The sequence below is a fragment of the Oxyura jamaicensis genome, chromosome 2 (genome assembly GCF_011077185.1).
Source record: "Oxyura jamaicensis isolate SHBP4307 breed ruddy duck chromosome 2, BPBGC_Ojam_1.0, whole genome shotgun sequence".
NCBI classification, from domain to species: Eukaryota; Metazoa; Chordata; class Aves; order Anseriformes; family Anatidae; genus Oxyura; species Oxyura jamaicensis.
In genome coordinates this window covers 3,236,342-3,259,658 of record NC_048894.1, presented here as the reverse complement: position 1 = coordinate 3,259,658, position 23,317 = coordinate 3,236,342, and the positions used below count along the sequence as shown (strand labels likewise).

At 44.1% G+C, this 23,317-nt stretch overlaps 1 protein-coding gene across 3 annotated transcripts in view; it reads right to left on the bottom strand.

Moving 5' to 3' along the window:
- Nucleotides 1-4,631: 4,631 nt before the first annotated feature.
- Nucleotides 4,632-23,317, bottom strand: part of SEC22C (SEC22 homolog C, vesicle trafficking protein) — a 19,191-nt gene continuing 505 nt past the window's right edge. For 2 of the 3 annotated variants that reach the window (XM_035318292.1, XM_035318294.1), the window contains exons 2-8: nucleotides 19,240-19,343; nucleotides 18,446-18,655; nucleotides 16,095-16,258; nucleotides 14,055-14,237; nucleotides 9,341-9,459; nucleotides 7,853-7,918; nucleotides 4,632-6,224 (exon numbers count right to left, since the gene is read on the bottom strand). In XM_035318292.1, the coding sequence (XP_035174183.1) occupies nucleotides 6,024-6,224; nucleotides 7,853-7,918; nucleotides 9,341-9,459; nucleotides 14,055-14,237; nucleotides 16,095-16,258; nucleotides 18,446-18,627 (915 nt within the window). In that variant the 5' untranslated portion in view covers nucleotides 18,628-18,655; nucleotides 19,240-19,343 and the 3' untranslated portion in view covers nucleotides 4,632-6,023. Of the gene's footprint in view, nucleotides 6,225-7,852; nucleotides 7,919-9,340; nucleotides 9,460-14,054; nucleotides 14,238-16,094; nucleotides 16,259-18,445; nucleotides 18,656-19,239; nucleotides 19,344-21,123; nucleotides 21,524-23,317 lie in introns of those variants that run through there. The other variant, XM_035318293.1, reaches the window with a different exon arrangement.

The window sequence follows — 23,317 nt, the reverse complement described above, 5'->3', positions numbered from 1 at the left end:
TTAGCTGCATCCTCCTGATGGATGGGCCTGAGCCAATTGTTTAAGATGGATGAGTCTGAACTCATGCTCTTCTTCACTAAGACTGTGATGAGGAGGCACTGCCCCATCTCTCCCCATCGAGGGAAGGGACCTTTCATGGTCGGTCTGCCCACGGGCAGAGGTTAACAGCCCCAGTCCCCAAACAGGAGCCACCAACCCTACCTGAAGTGGCTGATGAGCACAAGCCAATGACATCAGTCATTGCAGCAGGGCACACGTACATGGATACCATTCATTCCCACTCCAAGGTCCTCATTTTTGCCAGAACAACGCTTTGGAGGGGAAACACAGCACTGTAAGCAAGTGAACCAGTCACATTTTAAAATCTCTTTGTTAAGCCTGTGGGAAAAGAAACAGGGTAGAAGAGCACTAAGAATTCCCATCCCCAGGAAGCTCAAACACACCTTAATTCCCTTTCAATAGGATGCTGCTTCTTTCCAAAAACATCCTCCGAATGTCTCAAGCGGGCATTTATTTGCCGACAACCCTACAAAACCACCTACAAAAGCCACCAGCTGTGGAATAAAGCATCTGAGCTCCTCTGCCCCTTCCAAGACGTGCATTTAGAGGCAGCCAGCACCCGGCAGAGGCTCTCGGCTGTCCTCACCTCCTGCCTACCAGCTCCTGACCTCGCTGCGAGGGGCTTCACGCCACTTTCTCATTGCCCTACAACAGCCAAGGCAAGCCAGCCACCCCGAGGAGGCAACGTGTGCGAAGACAGAGCTCAGCTTCTTCTTCTGGCTGCTGTTGCCTTCCCCACTCCCCAGTTTTTACATGCAATTAGGTCGCATTTGAAAGACAGTGCACAGCACAAGGTGGGTTACTTTGTTTAAAACAAACCCCTGCATTTCTATCACCTGAGGAGTTGTTTCCTTTTTGGCGCAGGGACCCTCTGATCCTCCCACCTCCTTTTATCAGCAGCTTCAAAAGAAAAGGGGAGTTATAATTGCTTTCTCCCCTCACCTTAAGAGGAAAAAAAAAAGGGGGGGGGGGGGGAGGTATGGCTGCTGTTCTCCGCTGGCATCTTGTGAAAACAAAAAACATGCTTTGAGCAACTGTTTATGTACAGGAGAAAAATAAATAAATAAATAAATAAATAAATAGAAAACACTCCTGGATTTCAAAAGGCAAAGCAGTTCAGAAGAATATGGCTCCCCCCCCCAGTTTTGCTCATCACGGCCTGCTGTCTTCACACCCTGCCACACTGCCTCCCCCTCATTACAGGGCCAGCCACAGGCTTCTCCCTTCCTCTTGTCAGCACTGCAATGAGCTGCGGCGCCGCAACCATCTCAAACCTGCTGCTGACACTGCAGTGCCTCAAGCCAGGGGAGGTTCAGGGTGGAAATGAGGAGACATTTCTCAGAAAGAGCAGTCAGGCGTTGGGACGGGTTGCCCAGGGACGTGGTGGCATCACCGTCCCTGGGGGTGTTCAAGGGAAGGTTGGACGTGGTGCTTGGGGACATGGTTTAGTGATGACATTGGTGGTAGGGGGGTGGTTGGACCAGATGAGATTGGAGGTCCCTTCTAACCTTAATGATTCTGTGATTCTAGGATTTGGTGCCCAAGCCTGACTTCTTCCAGCTTTGTTTACCAGATTCTTTGGTTTCTGATTAGGCAGGCTCCAAAAGACATTCCTCTGTGCATCTTGTCCTTCAAAGCATCCCTCTCCCAAAGCCTATTTACTGATACCCGACCCTGTCGTGTTCAGACAGCGGGGAGGCCGGATTCGGTTGTGCTTTTCAGCAAAGGCTGATGAGGCTGAGTTTCAAAGGAGGCTGAAACTGGGAAAAATAAAGTCCACAAGGGAAAGAGTAAGGAATGCTTGGTAGGGACAGCTACTAGGCCTAGGTCAATTGATCTTATCAATGTTTATAAATACCTGAAGTGTGGGAGACAGAGGGATTTGGCCAACCTCTTTTCAGTGGTTTGTGGGGACCACAAGATGGAGCACAGGAAGTTCTGCACCAACTTGTGTGAAAGAACGTCTTCATGGTGAGGGTGACGGAGCACTGGGACAGGCTGCCCAGGTAGGCTGTGGTGTCTCCTTCTCTGGAGATATTCAAGGCCCGTCTGGACGCCTACCTGGGCAGCCTGCTCTGAGGAACCTGCAGGTGGGGTGGACCCGATGATCTTTTGACCTCCCTTCCAACCCCTACAATCTGTCATTCTGTGAATTAACTGACTAGGCTACAAAAAAATCTAACAGCAATCTGCAAGGTCCCCACCTCTCTCTGCCAAGCAGCTGGGAAAGGACCTACAGGACTGTGCAGCATCAGACTTCACATAATTCAATGCTCCAAAATGCAAGTTTTGCAGGAAAAGCCTCTCCAACATGGTCTCAAAGTAAAAAAGCAAGATTGCTGAAGCTACTACGAGACTGTTTCACAGCCTGCTGCAATCTGCTGCTTGGAAAACCAAGTTTCTATAGACATTTTTATAGACATTTTATGCAGCTCATTCCCTCTTATTTTTGAAATATTTCGGACACTGCCACAGGGAACACCGATGCATAGGAAGCATACGAAAATGAAATAGTTCACCTACCTTGTGTCCAGTGTACCCAGCTATTTCGAGACTACAAATGAAGGTATAAATGAAGGCAACCATTACAAAAAAAAGCCATTTATTAGGTATGTACATATATACATATACATGCAAAATGATTTTATACACATTTACACAGCTTCAATTATTAATACAGTGCAAAAATGTCTAAAAAGGTACCAGCCCACCTTCTATAAACTTAACAGGTCTTTGGGAGAAGAAAAAATAGACACAGAAGATAAACAGTTTCATAAAGTGACTATGCACTGTGAATCTTTTAAATTAATGAAGTTTATTCTTTGCCAATTTCCTTGTGCTATGCTGCTGGGTGAGGAAAAGAATTTCCAAGGGACTTATCTTGAAAACTGACAGAGTTAAGGAGATACAAGTCAAACTACATTAAACAGTTTGAAGTCAAACAAAAAGGGATGGATTCCTGTTTGGGGATTTGATTCAACACCAGCATAATCCCACATTATGAGTCAGATTTCATGTACTCAAACTGCAAGTCATTCTTTTTTATTAAATCTTAAAGCGCTGAAGATCGATGTAAGTTATTCTATTCCTCTTGCTGTTTCACTGGACAAAAAGTCTAATTGTATAAATACCACAGATACAGAAGCCATCCTAAATAACAACACAAAATAAAAATGGATCGAACAATCGTTGCTCTTCCTTGCTCCCAAATCACACTCCAGACCTACAAAGTGCACAGATACCAATGCACGCAGATTGATCCACACCGATTCCTTAGCATGAATTGCACATATTACAGAAAAGAAAAGGTTGCAAAGGGATCAAGCAAACAGCAAAGGAGTTTTGTCCATAAGCTGAAGAGACCTCGTTGCATCCTCTGCCTAATCCATAAAGCAAAAAATTACACGAAGGCAGAATTGTACCGGGTTTGTTCAACAAAGCATTCTCAGGAAAAAAAAGAAAGCATTAACCAAAAGCTGATTACCAACTCTAATGATATTAATTACATGAGCTATCTAAACACCTTGTACCTCTCACATCGCAGAGCTGCTGGCTCAGAGAGGTGTTTGCTTTAGGATAAAGCAGTCGGATGCTCGGGAAGTATCAGGACCATTGCACTTTCTTCCCATCAGTTAAATAAAAGGCTGAGGAACACAAAGCACATCATGGTTCACTGCCCCCCCTGCTGTCAATGCTCTGTGTGCCTGAAGCTATGGCAGACCAGCTTTCTGCAAGCCCATGGAGAACCAGTAAAGCTCTTTAGGATTCTCTCATCTGACGGAGGCTAAAAGGGTGGGGACTGGGAGCTGGATGGCACCGCTCCGGTCCCTTTCACCAGGTTTTGTAGCACAAAGTGCCTCATCCTTTCTCCAGGGGATGAGATTCCCATGGTGAGGCAGTGGGCTGATTACACCCCAGGTAACCCAGCATCCTTATCAAAGGGTTAGTTTCCAGTAAAAGACTTTTCAGGTTGTCTTTAACTATTTTTTGTAAGGGGTTTGTTTGTGCATTTAGTTTTGTTCTGTTTTTCCTTGTAACCCAACATCACAGCTTAATTTCCTGCAGCCTCCAAGCACGCAGGAAGAATATCTTGACAAGTAAAACCAGGACTGAACTGTACAGAAACTTAAAGCTTGACAGCACTAAAACTCCCACATCCGTGGGGTCATCTGGGTGTCCCAACGAGAATGGTTGAGTCCTGGCTTCATTCATCCACTTACCACCAGTTTTGTGCCAGAGTGAACGACAGGCAATCCGTTTTAACCCACTCCCCTAGAACGGAACAGCATTACCTTATGGCACAGAGCACTAGCTGTTTTCATAACTGGCTGGCTAAAACATTCCTCCATCACTTCTACGAGGCTATTCCTCACAGTTTAAAGGCTCTCATTACATAATTGTTACAGTAAATGGGCTAGCATGGGTTAGAAGAGAATTCCCTCTATTTTATTACTGGAAAAAGCTCTGGAACCAAGTCTCTGGACGTCCTAGACACTGCTCAGGTTATAACAGGCTGCAGGTTGCAGTCAGATGCATCCCAGAAGTGCTTCCAAGTCATGTTTGCATCTTAAGATTTCAGGAAAATGTACCGAGATGTAAGGAAATAATTTTGTTAAGCATTTCTGCAAACTCAGAAAGACAACGCTGCATTGTGTTAAGCTCCTTGCAACCACTAGAGGTAGAAACTATGCAAGAGAAAAATAAGTCTTTGGTGAGAGACTGTTGGTGAAGGAAATGGGGTCACCAGAAAAAAATTATAAAAATAAAGAAATCTAGGACCACAGTGGGACAATAACACTCCTACAGTTCCCTACATCATCTCAGTTTGAATCTTCACAATCCTTCAGGGCCAGCTGCATCAAAATGCTATGCATTTTTTAAACACAGGCAGCCTAAAGTATTCGTATACCTGCTAAAATGCCCTTGTGCACCTCGGTATATCACTTTCAAGAATACCCAGTGCAGCAGAGGTTAAGAAATTCAGCTCCTAAGTACTATATTCAAAAGTGCACACCCATAAATTCTTCTTAGGGTAAGAACTCAACACCGTTAACTGAAGGTGTTTTATATAATAAAGAGAACCTGCTCTTGCTCTCCATTACTGGAGATGGCTTTCCACTCACCAGCTATTCGTTTTTCTAAAGGTGAAGGAGTCGGTGGCCTGTCGTAAGTAGGCTTGGAAGATTTATTATCTGTACAGACCAAGCAAACATGGAACCGCCCTTACAGTAAGAGTGACCTTAACCAGGGAAATAAAGGCCACCTGAGCTGAAAGGTCACTAATATCCCCTTGGTTTATTTTATGCTGCCCCAAGCACATTTGTAATTAACCAACAAGCACGTACTTAACTACAATGCGCTGTATAGCCAGGAAATAGTTAAAACCTGTATGGTTTTTAAAGGAGCCACAGCCTTTTCCTTTCCTTCAAAACCCAGAAAAAAATATCCTGAACCTCACCCTAACATTTTTTCCCATTGATAATGAAACTTGTCTAACTATGGCAAACTACTCCTTTACTTACACTTACCAAGAGTCTCCAGACAGAAGTGTTACCCACCACTTTATCTTCACTTTACAATACAATTTTAGTCTTTTCAGAAGCATTTCCACGCCAAGACATCGACCTGCCAAACTGTTAACAGAGCCAGTAAGACAAATGGCAAAATGCTGTCTAGGTGGTAGCAGTCAAGGAGTAAGAGCCTGTTTTATGGTGAACCTCCATCCGCTGACGACACCTAACAAAACCTACCATGCACAATCACCACATGCCATGTTGAATACAGCTAAATCCTTCACTGTGTGTTTGACATTACTACAGGATCCTACCTCCTTTCAGGTTGCTTTGAGACACCCTCCTCGCAATAACCACTGTCACAAGTCTTTAAAAATACTCCAAGCTATTTTTGCCTGTTTTAATACAAAAAAGAGCTGTAAAAAGAGAATAGCAAACCCAAAGTCTTTTTCATACTCCATAGTCAGGCTGTTTCTCCATGAGTTGCCTTGTCAGTATTTGGTAGGAAGATAGAGATGCCACTCCTATGTGAAAGGCTATTTGCCAGACGTTCCGTAATCCGTACAAGTAAACGTTGCATAAACAGACGGAGAAAAAGAGTATAAATGTCTTCACTTTCCTCGTCGAGCTGTAGAATAGGTACAAGTAACACTACAAAAGGATGAGAGAGAGAGATTGTTAGCATTAAAGTACGTATATACAGGACAAGAGTTATATACAGGCAAGCTGGGGACTGCTGGCACATCCACGCCTCTCGGATGTGCCTGCCACTACTGTGACCACTAAGAAGCTCAAAGCTTTCCTCCTGCTCCCATACTGAAAGGTTCTCCAGGAACAGCAGCCTCAGTCCAGAACCTACTGGCTAAGCATGGGCAGCAAACAAAGCCTGTCAGCACACACGGCGTCCCTCCCCCCCACCCCAGCCTGGACTAAAAGGAGTCTAAAGCTTGAGCCAGCTTCCAAACCCACCTGTGATTCTTGCAAGGAAAAGGCTCAGAGGCAGGAAACAAGCAAACCCTAAATGGTTGCTGCTAGATTTGCTCTTGGGGTAAGTAAAGGACTTCATTCTCTAGCCTTGACTTGGCAGCCAGAGCATCATTTCTGCCAACATGGGGCTCAAAAGTGTTTTGGGGCTTTTTGTATTTTTAAACTCGAAACCAGCTGGAACCCACTTGCTAAGCAAGTGTGAAGAGCAACAAGCCTTGCAGGAGAGAACTACAAACTTCACAAATTGCTGGCAGAAGAGCTACTTTTTTTAAGTCAGGCAGTAACAGATCAGGCTTTCTCACTTAAGGTCACAGCTTCCAACTGTGCCGATGACACAAGTAGATACCATAAAGCAGAAAGCACTTCACATTTGAGCTCAATTTATGCACAAGCATTTTGTGAAGATGACTGCTACAGATCAAAAGGATAAGAAAGAACACTTTTTTTTAAAGCTTCTTTAGCTTCAGGTGCTAAGTGGAATAAAGCAGGACAGAGCCTTTCTGTGTGACGACTGACTTGCATCCAATTTTCAGATCCTGATTATTATCTCTGTTTTTAAAGCTCTGCCATAAGCAGAGGTGTAAGAAGGCTGAAAGACACTCAAATGCCTATTACGATACGACAAATAGCATCATTACCAGTTTTAAATATCACAGATAAACAGAAGCCTTCAGATAGCTATCCCCAAATTTTGTTGGCCAAAGGCCAACGTATTTCCCTGAAACCTAAAGGTTGCGGACCACTGTTTTAGGCATTTAAGAAACCTTCCAGGAGGAAGCTGTTAGGAGCATATATTATTTTCCTCAGACTCTTCTGCAGAAAGAGGTAAGAAAAAATAATCCATTAGAGAAAAAGAAAAACTAAGGAAGTTGGGAACTGTATTTGTCCCAAGACTTAAAAATAACTTCTCATGTAAATTACAAGACTTTCGATGGTAGTGTTATTCTATATGTGCCTTGTCTTTCAAGGTGGCTATGCTACAAAAGCCCATCACTAGGTCAGAAAGACAACATGTCAGTCACTTTGGGAAGAAAGACATCTTTGGGCTAGCATTTCTTTATCACACACAGCTCCATTTGGCATGCCACAGCATGGAAACACTGAAAAGCCTGCAACTCCAATTTGCCAAGGTCAAATCGTGCTCTTAATTGTATTTGTGCCACTTCACTGGAGCACCTCTGTGGAATCGAGTAGATAGGATGCTAAAAAAAAAGTTGTTCTTCTGCTGGGCTGACAATGTTTTGTACTGTAACTCATAATATCAAAACTCAGAAAGCATTAAGTTAACATACCTGAAAAACACAGGCTAGAAAAGGTAGAAAAAAAGCTATCACGTTTCCAATTACTTCATGGTCCTCCTGTTTGGATAAAACGACAAACAAGGGATTAAATAAACTACACTTTTTTTAGCAAGTACTAGTTGATATTTTGGAATACTGTACTTCATCAAGTACCCCGCATCCTAGTTTATGCTGTTTGACTGGTTCTGTAAGATCAGGACACTTTTTTTCCCCTTTTTAAAGTTGTCTGCAGTTACATATTTAACAAAAATTACACAGAAGCATCTAGAACAAAACACAAGAAAAATAATAATAATAATAATATATCCAGGCAGCCTAGCTAGAGTAAAGTATTTCTCCAAATTTCACTGTCACCAGAAAAATGTAAAATGCAGTATGCTGGAATATACAACAAACCACGAGTTGTACTGGATGAGGGCATTGAGTGCACCCTCAGTAAGTTTGCAGATGACACCAAGTTAGGTACGTGTGTCGATCTGCTCGAGGGTAGGAAGGCTCTGCAGGAGGATCTGAAGAGGCTGGACTGATGGGCCGAGGTCAACTGCATGAAATTCAACAAGGCCAAGTGCCAGGTCCTGCACCTGGGGCGCAATAACCCCAAGCAGAGCTACAGGCTGGGAGATGAGTGGTTGGAGAGCTGCCAGGCAGAGAAGGACCTGGGAGTGATGGTTGATAGTTGGCTGAATATGAGCCAGCAGTGTGCTCAGGTGGCCAAGAAGGCCAGCAGCATCCTGGCCTGTACAAGAAACAGTGTGGCCAGCAGGGCCAGGGAGGTGATCGTCCCCCTGTACTCAGCTCTGGTGAGGCCGCACCTTGAGTACTGTGTTCAGCTTTGGGCCCCTCGCTACAAGAAGGACATGGAGGTGCTCGAGCGAGTCCAGAGAAGGGCTACGAAGCTGGTGAGGGGCCTGGAGAACAAGGCTTACGAGGAGCGGCTGAGGGAGCTGGGCTTGTTCAGCTTGGAGAAAAGGAGGCTCAGGGGTGACCTTATCGCTCTCTACAGGTACCTCAAGGGAGGCTGTAGCGAGGTGGGGGTTGGCCTGTTCTCCCACGTGCCTGGTGACAGGACGAGGGGGAATGGGCTTAAGTTGCGCCAGGGGAGGTTTAGGTTGGATGTTAGGAAGAACTTCTTTACCAAAAGGGTTGTGAGACACTGGAATGGGCTGCCCAGGGAAGTGGTGGGGTCACCATCCCTGGAGGTCTTTAAAAGACGTTTAGATGTAGAGCTTAGGGATATGGTTTAGTGGGGACTGTTAGTGTTAGGTCAGAGGTTGGACTTGATGATCTTGAGGTCTCTTCCAACCTAGAAATTCTGTGATTCTAGCAGGTGAGCAATCAGAACTGCACAGTTCCTGGACAAACAAGTTTTTATGGAGAGATGCTTTCTACTACGAAGCAGAAAAGCCACCCCCTCATCTGGTTACCACAATAACTCTCTTCCTTCATCCCATTTTCAGGTTTCAACCCAACCAGGATTACCTGAAATGAATGTTCTGCTAGGTGAACTCCTCGAATGAGATTCAAAGCCCCACACATGATGTTCAGAACAAGGGACAGGATCCCCAGGGGAGTCACACGCTGCATTCTGTAGGTAGGGACTTAATAAAATAAGAACAAAAAAAGAGCATGAAAAGAGAGCCATCAGTGAAAGTCAGCACTACAACTTGGAACATTTCAACATAAAGCAACTCAAATCAGCTTATCTGGATTTTCCAAACCTTTCGTGCTTGCTCCGGAGAAGACCAATTATAAATAGAAACACATTTGTTGTTGAATTACACTGCTCAATTTTTTTGACATCTAAAAATATGCAACAGCTCTGGAGTACTTTTTAAACAGGTTAAGTAATAGAATTTGTTCTTGAACTATTTAGCATTGGTTTCTTCTTTTGTGCTGCCCATAGGTATTTTTCAACTGTTTATTACAGCAGATTAACAGAACTGACCATTCTTCAGGGGTCAGGAGAAAAATTAGAGGCTTTAAGCACTCAGAGGTCTGGTAAAAACCTTAGATTCTTGGCACACCTAACAGCAAGAGAACAATTTATTTCCCCCTCAACTGCTAACCACGCATTTCTCCCCACGGAGAGTTTAAGGGTTTAGTCTAGCACAGGGAAATTCAGTTTCACCTGCACTGTTTCCATACCACACTTGGTGCCCTAGTTAAGCCGTTGGCAGCATGTAATATAAAACTGTCGAAGCCAAGGACTTACAGAACGGTTACTGGGGCAGTTCTCAAGATGACGCCACCTCTGGTCTTGTCAGTGCCAGTCTTCAAGGGAGACTGACAAAGCACAATCCAAACTGGGGCCTACAGACTGGATTCTGAAGTTTTTGGCCTTTGAGACGCATTTTACAGTGCACTACAGTTTCTTCCATCCCTTTTCTCCCCACCTGCCCAAATCTCAGAGGTAGGGATCTACCTGTCTCACCTCCTCCACTACTACTAGTATTTGCTCAAACACCCACACACCCAAAGACCATTTCTTCAGGACGACCTAACTGATACGTACCTAGCTAAGGCCAAAGCAATTATTATCGACTCGTATTTAACTTTGGAATTCGCCACTTCTAATTATGGGTTTGGTTGTCCAAAAGCTCGCCTATTTATCAGCCTAGCTAGTGCAACAATAGATAGCACACCTTGATCCTCACCTACGTTTATCTCTTGCCATATTCCACCTTTGGCTCACCACAAATAGAGCACTTTTGTCTTCTCCTTTAAGAGAGATTTTGATAGATGGATGTGAAAAAGCTTGGTGCCAAATTAATGTAGGGATATAAATCCTCTTTTATAAATGTCTATGTAATTAATTTCTCTGGCATGCATTCATACCTCCATAATTTCATCCCGAAAGCTGCTGCGAAGGGAACTGTATTAATCTCATTTGCAATATGTCACATTATTTAGTATTACTGTGTATTATCGTCACACGCATTTTCATGTAAATAAATGGTGCAACAAAACCCGATCATTTAAAGGCAATTTTGCTTTTCTGCTATATAGGGAAATTTAAAATCCAAGCAACATGCTGAGCAGAAGCTGTACCAACATGTTTGTTTTTATACTGACAGCAGCATTCAGTTTCCTATTATTTTTGATAAATTAAATAATGTTGCAGCTACATATTTGTCTCTCATGGAAATTTCCTGATAAAGGCCACCATTTCTTCTTCCTGAGTTGCTAAGATTTGCTTTAGAGGCAGGCTGTGTCTCTCAGACAGAGAAATCATCAAGTACAAGTGTCGTTCACTGCACAGGCTCTTGCAAACTACACGCATCAAGAGTTTCCAGACCCCAGAGAAGAACAAGGGGGAATATATTGCTTCTGCAGGCTGAAGACAAAAGCATGAAATATTATTCACAAGTGACATTTTTGCCCACTAGGATAAAAAGAATTGCTATCACAGATGCAGGGGAGATTACAGTATCTAGTTGCTCAGGGCTCACAGGCTGTGAAAACTGATCTTTAAATCGTTTGCCGTGGAGCTTTGTTTCTGCTGGATCTTTCTGAGGTTTAATCCACAAACTGCAAATTGCACAGAACAAGAGAAATGGGTACTGCTAGAACAAGATTATTACAATTCTGTGTGCAGATTCAATCATGTTTTCATAAAAACACTTTAATACTAGAATTGTTTATTAGATGAAATAAGAGAACGAGGGACCGTAAGCTCTGCTAGCCCAGGACAGCACAGTTTTGCACACGCACACAATTAAATGCTAACTGGGAGTCAAACTGATCTGACTGTTCAATGGAAAAGTCAGGCACTTCAGAGTACAAGAACTGTGCAGAGGTATTCTGGGCACCGTGGATCAGCTAGCACCCAGGAAAACTGTGCCTGCAGGTTTCAACAGGCATAGAACAATTCTGTGAAAACACACTTGAACAATGAAGACGAGGAAATTTATAAAAGATTTTCTGAGCAGAAGCCTCTGGCTATTTAACTGGCTGACATCAGTGCCAGTGCCATACTCCATTCTGTCTCTTCAAGGGTTTGACAATGACTCACATACACAAAGCTCCAGATAAAGACAGCACCGGGACTGAAAAGATGAAATCAGATTCGAGCACTTTAAAAATAAAATGCAAGCAACTGAAAAACAGAGATGCAAGAAGAGGTTATCACATCTTCAAAAATCATCTTGAAAAGGACTCTGAAGTACTCCCCATGTGCCTACAAAAGACTAAGAACATTCATCAAGGGAAGCACAATGCTGCATAATTTAATAGCGTGCTTACTAGACAAATAGTACAAGTTGTTCTTCCACTTCTTATAGCCAGTTCTGAAGAGAAAACTCGCCCTCTATGCAGAAAGCTACTTCCATTTCACTTTTCTTTTATATGCACACCCCATTGCCTTCCAAAGCTCTACCAGCTAGCCTCGATTGAGGCACGAGGTTAAGCTTTTGCAACAAAACCTGAGGCTGTGCAGTATCTTTCTAGGAAGAATTGGGCTGGATTTAGTTAACAAATGGAGTAATAAAAGGAAGAGAGAATGAAAGAAAGAAAGAAAAAGAGTCTTGTTTCTATATATACACTGACAAGGACAAAACTGCCCTGACTTTTCAGACTCCTTTCACACTACAAAGAAGAGGAGCCAGGGGATGCGATCGCACAGCTGAACAGAGAGGAGCGAGTTACATCCACGTGAGGAGACTGATGTTTTGATCAGTCCAGGATTTCTCTTCAGTATAGAATACAGACATGATTAAATCCTGCTCTCCTGGAACCACTTCAGCATATGCTCAGTAAGACTCCTGTATTGCAGAGCTGCAATATAAATAACATTAATAAGGCAACAGACACTGTGCACACGGCTAAACTTAGAGCAGCTAAGTGGGATTCAGCAGCTCGGTGGCGATGAGAGGAGAGAGGAATAAACCAGGAAAGCTGACTTCAGCTGATGGAAACAGATGACCATAAACACAGCCCTTAAAATAAAGATGGAACAATTTGTATGAGTATTTGGGTTAGAACAGAGAGGAAAAAAAAAAGCCAGAAGCACAAGCCAGATGGAAAATAGAAGAAAGCAATTAGGAAGATGAGGGAAACTGAAAACATATTTCTGATCTGTAGACACAGACTAGCTAGCAAATGTTCACTGGCACTGAAACTGTTCACACTAGTGCAAAGAATTTCTAAGCCCTGCCACACCATGAAAATATTTAACCTCCAAGCACGGTTTGGAGGCACACTTACAAATCTGCCTTGTAAATCAAATGTTTTCTTTTCTATTTTTAATTCTTCCTGGTCACTGATCCTTTTCATTTTACCTTAAAATACCTTTGTCAAATTAGATTCCAGCTCATCCATCAGAAACACTAAGACCAAGCAAGCAGAATTTAATTTTGTTAATGCTTCATAAGCCAAGAGCAACACAAGAAGAAATACAAGTTCATGGTACCCCAGCTGCATTTAAACTGCAATGCTAATAGGATTAAAATCATTTTATTTTGCAAAGGAAGGAGGCAGGACTTTGACTACGCAACTGAAACACAAACAAGAAGGCACCAACTTCAGAGAAAATTAGGTAGAGGGTAGCACTTTTAAAAGCATGAAAAATGCCAGCTTTTGTTACAGAAAGTTCCCTGGCCAAGCCTCTACGCATTGTTTGCGCAGACACATCTTCCAGAATTTTAGTCAAATGCACTCAATTGTAAAGAACTGGGTAAAAGCAGAAAGTGCAGGTGGGAGAACAAGTGAGGATGGATAATCTGAGAGTTCTGCCCTCAGCTCAAACACGTTCTTCTGATCTTTTCTTTCCTCAGGGCTCAAGTAACTCAACCAGCCTGTAATTACGTATCTTCTATCTGAGTCTGCACCAGCCGGTGAAATACTGGAGCTGCTTCTGCCAAATCAAATTTAACCATCAGCGACTTTAAAAGCAGGATACTTTCACATGCAAAATGCCAAGCCCGGTTATAACTGATTGCCCATGTGGAGCAGCTTATCTAAAATTGGGGAAAAAATGCACTACCCTGAATACTTAACGCATACCTGCTACAGTCCAAAGCCCACACGCTCTTCAACGTGGCAAAAAGGCAGCCTTTTCTCCCAGGTTTTGTACACATTATCCCTATTTCTCAGTGCAAAAGGAGCAACCGCTGCTATACGCTTTCATATGTGCTCTGCTGTCCTCTGCAGTTATGTTCAGGAAGTCTACTGTCACCTGTGCAGAGTAGCAACTTACCAACCTCCACATGAACTTCTGCGTGCCCACCGTTAGCCATCCCGTTCATCAGCTCCGTGTCCTCCAGCTTCAGCTCCACCGGGGGCTGGAACTTCATCTCCTCCTCGACCTTCTCCCAGTTGACCTTTGCTTGAGAGCTGCTCGCACAGTTAAAATGCCATTTTACTTTCTGAATGACGTTATCTGAAACGTTATAAAAACACACCTCAATTAGCTCTGTAGAATTTTAGGTCACTATGCATCAAATCCCTACATTCTTTTCTTTTTGGATTTTTTTAATTACTTCCCTCATTTCTTTTCTTACTAGTTTCAGGTATAAAAATTTACTGTGGGTTAGGAAACAAAACTACCTTCCCTAGGGGTTTGATATCACACCTAATCCTTTCAGGATACTCTAAATAACCCACCTCAACATCCTGCCTGCAGAGGACTGAAAACAGGCTTTCATATTCCAGGTAAATGTAACACATTGTGAACTACCCATGAACTACCACGAGGCCTGAGTGAAGCAAATCCATTTCACGTTTTAATAACGCCAAGGATTAGGGATTTTTCAGCACACAGGAAAACTAATCCAACCCATATTCGAGCTGTGGAACAGTTCTGAGTGGCAGAGGCAATTGCAGTGACTCCTCCAAATTGTGAGCCACACATTTAGGTACAGATCAACCTGCACTGCCTCTCACACTTTACATTTAAAACCATTCATAGGCGAGTCCCTTTTCACAAATGTGGCTGCAGGTTTGACAGGAGTTACCACAGCACCGAGACAAAGCTGAGAACATGTCTGAGGAAGAACTGCCCACATACCCAGAGCTGAAGGACCAAGCTGTGGATACTGCTGCTTCCTATTTAACTGTGCAAAGACATGGGCAAATTTCACACGCTTTGGCAAATAAAATTCTGTAACACTAATTCTGCTAAGACATCCTATAATTAAGATCCAGATCCTTAAAGCATTGCTATGCTAGAAGACTTGCACAGATTGACCACAGCTACTGCTGGTTATGATGCATATGGAATAGCTTAAGCGTGAGTTACAGACCACACAGGACCTGGATGTTGTGCTAGAATACACGAAGCCATGAGCATTCGTTACTGAAAAGCCTGTATTTTACTTTATAATGTTATAATGATCTGTAACCACCAGGCAAAAGGTTAAGATGTTATGTATCAAGCGCATCTTAGATGCAAACACAAGAGAACCATGCAGCATTAGGCAGACCCAGTAACAAAATACAGTACATTAAAAGTGAGAAAAATGCATTTTCTTTAAAAAGGAGCATTATGGAATTAAACGAGCTAAAAAACCTTAATCGAGTTTTAAAAAAAAAAGGAATAATTTGGATCTCGGCATAAAATTACACCTGGAACGTGCCCAGAAAACATCCCCCCCAAACATAAGATGGCTGCATAATGCGTTTTCCTTGGGGATTTCTCAATCTTTTAAGCGCAGGCTTAAAGATATTACAGAAATCTGGGTAGAAATGTGCTAACCTACTCCAGTATCTTATCCTTTCCCAAAATAGAGTTTCTCGCTGCGAGGGAATCGTGTTTTTCAAAGGTGTGAGGTTCAGCAGAGCATCTGCTGCTTAGCAAAAAAACAACATTTATATCAGGTTAAAAAAGAAACACTAGGCATGGTTATGAAGTACTATGTGAATCTAAGTTGTGCCAGAAGTAAATCTGTCCCTAATAATCTATTTTGTTTCTCTTTTTCCTTGTACCCATCTGTCTCCACCTGTCAGATTTTTTTTTAATTAAGTTATAAAGTGTTTGAGATGTGGCTTTCTTTTTCTTCTGCGCTTGTTTATTAACCACCACAACGTTTTGCTCATCTGTTACACGGCTCTCAGGAACCGGAGGAAAAATAATCTAATAGTTTAATGCAGTTACAAGATTCCCCCCTCCTCCTACACAAGCATGCAAAGGCACACACACACACACGGTCATTTTTATGATCAGGCTTTGGCCAGGAGACATTACTTAACAGAAAAAGTATCAGACAAGAAGTTCTTATTAGAGAACAAAGCTACAAACCAAATTCCAGAAAAGCATATGGTCTGGAAGCTAAACTGATGCTGGTTGTATCATAGGAAGCAGCAAATTCCCACTGAAGCTCTTCCAGGAAGCAAAACGCCATGACGGTTGAGTAATTGCTGGAACAGATCGCCATGCAGGCAATATCCCCAGAAGAAAGGAAACTGAAATAGATGCAAAAAGAAAAAGGGTAGCATCAACCTAAAAAGGTAAGAGGGTCATGCTGAACGTGAGAGGTAAACTGTGCAGACTGTACAGACTGCACCGACTGGAAGAGCAGACTAAAAAAACGTGGTGGTCACAGTGCTGTACCAGTCCTGCAGCCCCTGCCGATCCATCACTCGCTGCAACTCCTTCAGCAGGCCTGAGCATACTGAAGAACAAAACACCACTATTTTTTAAATTGTAACATCAGTAAAACCGAGGGCATTACTTTCCCAGACCGGCCTTAAATCAGGCTAATAACAAAAGAGGGGGGGGCAAAAAACAGCAGAGGAAGGAGATTGACAAAGAAAGCACAGTGGTGTTCCACGAACAGGAACTTTTCACAGGAAGTGAGCAGAGGTATTCCTCGTGCCCCTTGAACACCATGACATTGTATGAACAGCAAGAGGTATGGATCATATTGCACAAAACCAAGGACGCTTTTACTGCCACGACATCTATAGAAAAGTACATGATTTTGCATCAGAGACAGAGTAATAAAAATTCTCATCCTAAAGGGTCCCTCTAACAAGAAAGCCATATTTATACAGAGGTTTTTACCCACAGATGCCCCAAAACCTACTAGGAAACTTAACGGGGAAAGAACGAGGAAAACTTTTCTTACAGGCTAGCAACTTGTTAGCAATATTTTAGTAGAAAGACCGCATTTTGAAGCTGAACAGTTACACTTGCTGTATTTTCTCTCTTCTGCTCTTTCACCTTGCTTCTCCCGAGCACCAGGTGATAAGAGAAGAGGAAATGGCCTTAAGTTGCACCAGGGGAGGTTTAGGTTGGATGTTAGGAAAAGCTTCTTCACTGAAAGGGTTCTTAGGCGTCGGAACAGGCTGCTCAGGGAAGTGGTTGAGTCACCATCCCTGGAGGCATTCAAAAGATGTGCAGATGTAAAGATTAGGGACAGGGTTTAGTGGTGGACTTGGCAGTGCTAGGTGCCAGTTGACCAGATGATCTTAGAGGGCTTTTCCACCCTGAATGATTCTGTGGTTCTGTATTTCATCCCTCTCACACGGAAATATTTGTGGTTTCTATTTTACCACGTACTTGGGATTTATGGCTCTGATGAGCTCCGTGACTGCCTAATTCGTCTGTGTGTGTTCCCTAAACTCCCTTCGTCCCCAGCTCACAGCTGAGAATCAGCACCATGCCCGAGTAAAACTACTTTTTCCCATTTACCCATTATGTGGCAAAAAGGCTATAAATATCTGTTTGCACTCTTCTCATTTCAGAGCCAGACGTGCAACTACTTTTGTAGAGACTAAAGAAGATTAAAAGCAGCAGAACACATTACTATTAGAGGGTGCAAGTTCAATGTGAAGAAGGAATTAAAATGCTAATCTCAGCTTTCCCAATTCATTCGGTGCAAGTTTATAGATCTTATTTCTCCAATCACTCCCCCCAAAAACGGACACTTACAGTTCTAGCTCAGGGTCACTGTAAGTTCTCTTACATTTGCTAACCAGGAATGCAGTCACAAGCTAAAACTCATTTTTATAACTAAACTAGACTGCAGAGGAAATAAAATGCTCCCCTCTGAAAGAAAGCTTAAATTCTTAAAACAAAGGCTAGCAGATACTTCTTCAAAAAAATAAAAGCAGAGATTTAGCATCCACATAGTTACAGGCCACTGTCAAGAGGGAGTCAGTTCTGTGCAGGCCACAGTAAGAACTGCAGGAGCCCAGGGGTTTCAGATCACCTACTGAAAGCAGGCATCAGGAAGATGTGACTGTCACTGAAGAAAGGTGTTTGGGCTCAGTTTCAGACAGAACTATTTAATTCCTAGGCACTAGGGCTCAGAAGATATTTGGAGAAGTTCCATCTACTCCCATTGCTGCTACTAACAAGTATTGCCCATTGAGCTGAATGCATTTGCTATAAAAAATAATGACAACTGAAATGAGCAATTCTTAACAAATGCTTACCTAAACTGAGCAGGGGCTGTGTGTGGCTCTGGCACTGACTAAAAAGTTTCAAAATATGGCCAAGGGTTTACAGTCTAGACATACATGATAGGATTTCCTATGGGAGCTAGGCACTGCACAGTACCCCTAATCCTTCAAGTTGTACCAATCCCCAGAACAACTGTCTAAAGAATTCAAGGCAGAGAGCAACCCACAGGAGCAGTGACTTACTGGATGCTGAGGTCACGTCCTTTTGCCGTGCCTCGACTTGGATACCGGGCCAGAATCGACGACAACGCCTTTAATCTTTTCCTGCATTCCAGAAAGTCCTGGTTGAAATGAAAATCTGTGGAGGCTGAGAGGGGAAGCCCGTCCCTCACCCGCACCACGCAGGCAAAGAAGATCATGGACATTCTCCACTGGAGTACTCATGAGGACAACCTGAAAACGAAACGTGGCATTAGGTTAACAATACATTAACGGGTGCCACCTCAGTTGTTTATCAGCAAGTACACAAGCCTGAAACATCTCAAGGTAAGAGTTTATTCACCACTGCTACTGACCCAAATCTTGTTTACCACCACTGCCACTGGAAGGCAGGCAAACCAGCCCCAAAGATCAGAGCTGAGTCCCTCTGCTGCCTCTCTCAGACAAAAAGGTGAGGCTGGGGATCTGACAGAGAACTACCTGTCTGAAAACTTTCACTATTTTCCTTTCTTCTGCTTTACCTCAGTACCAGAAATGCTGAGTAAACTTCTTACAAGTATTTATGGAAAGCAGCTCACTCCCACGGACACTCTGCAGCCTCGTTAAGCCTCCAGTTGCATTAGCGTTGCAGATCAGGCCTGATTTTCCAGTGTAACACAGAAATAGATTTTAAAAAAAAAAAAAAAAAAGGCTATAGCCCATCAGGCTCTTTTTACAGGAGCAATTATGGCTAAATATAGAATAAATGTTGCTCTCTCTTGACTTCTTACTCTTTAGCAGGTCACCATCTCCCACAAAAAGTTATTACTGGGATTTACCTGGTACATTCACATCACACAAGAGATCTGTCCTTTGGACATCCCACGAGTAGTCAGCACAAGATGTCAGAGGGCTAACGAAGCTCACGAAGCTCACGTTGTCTCTGAAAGATAACCATAATGAGCAGTTTAGATAACTCACTAATGACCCTTATCTGTACCAATATGTAAAACCTGCCTGCAGTGGGTGAACATCACCCAAGGAGTATTTTGCCCCAAGGAAAACAAACAACTCATTTCCTTAACCCAGACATCAGTTGCTAGAGGCACTCAAAGGCACTCAGATCACCTACCACGAAATGATATGCAAAGTATTTCTGATGCCCCGATCGCTGCCTTTAAAGTGCTGTAAAACAGCTCTAACTCAGCAGACAGGCAGTGATTACCACAAACTCTAGAGGAAAATAATAAAAAAAAGCATTTACTCTGCTTCAGGCAAACTGCATAAATGAAGCATTAGCCAAAACAAACCACTGTGAAGTCAGACTTTGGATAGAGGGTTGCTGTAAGCAGCCCCGTATCAAAAATCATTGCCAACGCTCCAAATTTGTTTAAAATGTGTCTCACTGTCAAGTGGTTTTGCTATCTAAGAAGGGAAGGGAGCAAAGTCCCCTCCAGTTCAGCCGTTCCTCGTGTCCCTCGCCTGTAGGGCTCATCGGATGTCTAACAGGAGCTGAGTTCTCACCACGAGGGTGTCAGTTCTGCTCCACAGACATCATTCCCACATAACTTGTAAGAACTTAGCAGTTTTAGACCAGAAGCCCTAGTCAAAAGTGGCTGGCATTTAAAACAACTAACACTCATCCAGGGAACAGACAGAAAGCATAACACATCGCTTTGTTAAAAAGCAAATTAAAAATATTTATCTATTTATGTATCTATCGAATGCTCTCATTCACCTTTCAGAAACGCCCAGATGACAACCAGGAAAATGGAAACAAATTCAGAAAACAAAGCCATTTGCTCTAACATATCTAGCCTACAGAATTCCTCAACTCACTGTGCAAGAGTTTAAGATAAATCCCTCACTATGGACATCACCACCTGCAGTTAGCTGCATGGAAAGGCACACAACTCCCCAGGGCGTACAAACTTTCATGCTTCAGGGCTAAAGGCTCTCACCAAGTATCAGCACACCCCTCAGAGGGGTTCTGTGCTCTCCTGGGAGAGAGCAGGGTATCAGTTCCCACCACGAGACTTCCAAACCGAATGCCACACCGAGCCGGTGCCCCTTCCTAGGAGAGTGGAGTGCTAAAGCGTCCTGCCACGGCTCTGTTCATCCCAAAAGGTGGTGTTTATTTACAGCTTTAAACCCATGAGTTTTTATCTTTGCTGTCAAAGGAAACGAGGCTTGCACAGTCAAGCTGTAAGTGCACGTGGGCCACGTATTAAAACGGTGGGCCGTGCCTTTTAGTTTGGTGAAAATAGGAAAATGCACAGAACAGAAGGGCCACAAACATCCCCAGGAGACTGCAAGGTGATGCGGTGACTCAAACCTGGAAACGGCTGAGAGCAGGTGAGCACAACCCCAGGACAAAGCGACCGGGAACGGGTTCACCGATCTGCTTCTCACGGAGCTCCGTTTGCGCAGGCTCAAGGCATGTTTGCACAGCCCCCACCCCGCTCCCCAGCAAAGCAAAAAGGGAGTAGGGTGGTAGCTGTGCAAACATTAAAAAAAAGAGGTTTTCAGCAATTCAGGGGTTTATAAGTGTTTAACTACTCGCAAGCAGTTTTGCCACGCCACCTGTAAAGGAACGCACAGAATCGTGGCATCAGCTGGGCCGGAGAAGACCTCCAAGACCTCCGAGATCACCAGGTCCCACCACTGAACCCATCTCAACACTTGCCCACCCTCTCCGTGAAGAAAATACGGTCACAACTTACCAGACCGAGCAAGGTTTGAGCACAACCAAGGAAATCTGATCCTGCTCTTGAAGCCTGACCTACCCTTTCCTCCTCTGGCCTCGCTGTCTGCGTGTGACTCGCTGCCTAAAGTATCTGCAACGGCCTTTACGTGGCAGGCCTTTGAACTCAGGTCCCGAACTTTGACAACGTCCTCGTGTCTTTTGATTAATTACACATCAAAACTTCCGGTAATTCCAATTAGTAACCCCCTGTCAAGCCAGCAACTTTACTGGTATAGAGCAGCCAGGACCTGGAAAAAAACGTTTATGTGGTAGTTTTAGAAGAACGGGTTGTGATTTATGACTGAAGGCTCGTTATTTTCATTCCTTGAAGCACCTGCACTCCCTACACTTCAGGACAAAACCGTTTAGCTTCCCCCATGCAGTACATATTCACCAGCCTCTCAACAACCAAGGCTCTTTGGAGTTCAAAAACCCTGAACTCCTACCTCAACATGTGTGCTTGCAGGCAAGGCTCTGAGAGCAAATGCAAACCCCTAAATAGGTGAGGGAGGGGATCACTTTCAAAATGCTGTTCTTTAGGAAGTTATTTGAACCAACCATCAAAAGCAGGAGTTTCCTTTTAGCGCTAACAGGGGACACCTCGCTCCCAGCTCCTCTCTCGAGCATTCGTTCTTTCTCCCTGGTCAGAATTTCCCCTTTCTCTTAGGGCAGCGTACCGGCCAGGTTCAAACCCAACATCATGCAACTGTTTTACCAAGATCCGATCTTACTACAGAAAGCTTTAGTGGATGTTACCATAACCCAAGAGGCTCCCGAAGCAGTCTGCAAAGTTGTTTTTGTACATGACGGCTCGATACGTGGTAGTAACCTACTGCTCCAAACGCCCCTTCCCTCAGCTGGGTCAGCTTCAGAGGGAGCCGCAGGCAGCTAGAGGTGGGATGACAGAACGTGAAAAAGGGATTCAGATTCTCTCAATCAAACATGAAACATCAAAAAGAGCTGCTTTGAGCCTCACCCAAAAGGAAAAGGAATTTAGAAACTGTTTAAGGAGTATGAAAGTCAACACATCACCTAATTTTCAGGATCACAAGGTGGTTTTTATCATTTTCTCACATATATAGATGCAAAACTGAAATCCAGTCAAATATCTCCTATTTTACGACCACAGTGTCTCTATGTCCCTTCTGCCCCTCACCACTCACACCAGTGCTGTCCAGCTTCCTGAAATCACAGGCCTGCAGTGCAACGAGTCCCACATTCAGAGTAAAACTCTCCAGATTCAGCAGTGAACAAAAAATCACTTGAAATCACAGCGTCACAACTTTTAAAACACCATTCGTAGATATCAAGAGCCTGTACGCCACTAAGAAGCCCCCAGGCTTTGTACTTATCACCAAAGGGAAGGTCAGAGCCTTCCAGCACCAACTGCCCGCTCACACACAGGACTATCAATTCCCACAAATACCGCGTGTCACATGGAGCTCAAAGCCCAACGTTCAGCTCCCCCTGCCCCAGAAGGGCCACCCCGAGCTGGTGCCCAGCCCCACGTCCACCTCTGGGAGGTCCCCAGGGAGCTGGAGCCAGCACTCCAGGTGCAGACCCAGTGGTGCTGACAGGAGAGGAAGGGTCCCCTCCTTGTCCTGCTGGGGACACCTTGACTCATACAACCCAGGACACCATTGGCCCTCCTCACAGCGAGAGCACTTGGTGCCCACCAGGAACATACACACGCAGCCCTCAACAACCCGAAGTCTCCCCAAAACCCATCTCTGTGCTTCCAGCAGCTCACAAGCCGTCGGATTCTTTCCCACCCCACTCCATTCACCACATTATGTTATGTCCAGTTCATCTCCTTCCCCTCATTAGAGGTCCCCAGAGATCCCAAGCATCCTTCCTCACGTCCTTCCAACACCCCAGACACCTGAAAACCACCCCCCCAAGCCCTCCCATACTGACAAGTCCCCTCCCACACACCCCTCAAGTACCCACACACCCCCAAACCTCACTCCATCCCACAACCTCCCCAACCCACATCTCACCCCAGCCCACCTCCAGGCAACCCCAGCCCACATCAAGCCTTCCTCACCCCAAACTCCCTCTCCTTACACCCCCCCACAACCCCAAACCTCACTTCCCTCCCAAACCACCCTCAAAACCCCAGATCTCCCTCACCTCCCCCTCTACCCTCGAGAACCCCCCCCCCCCAAACT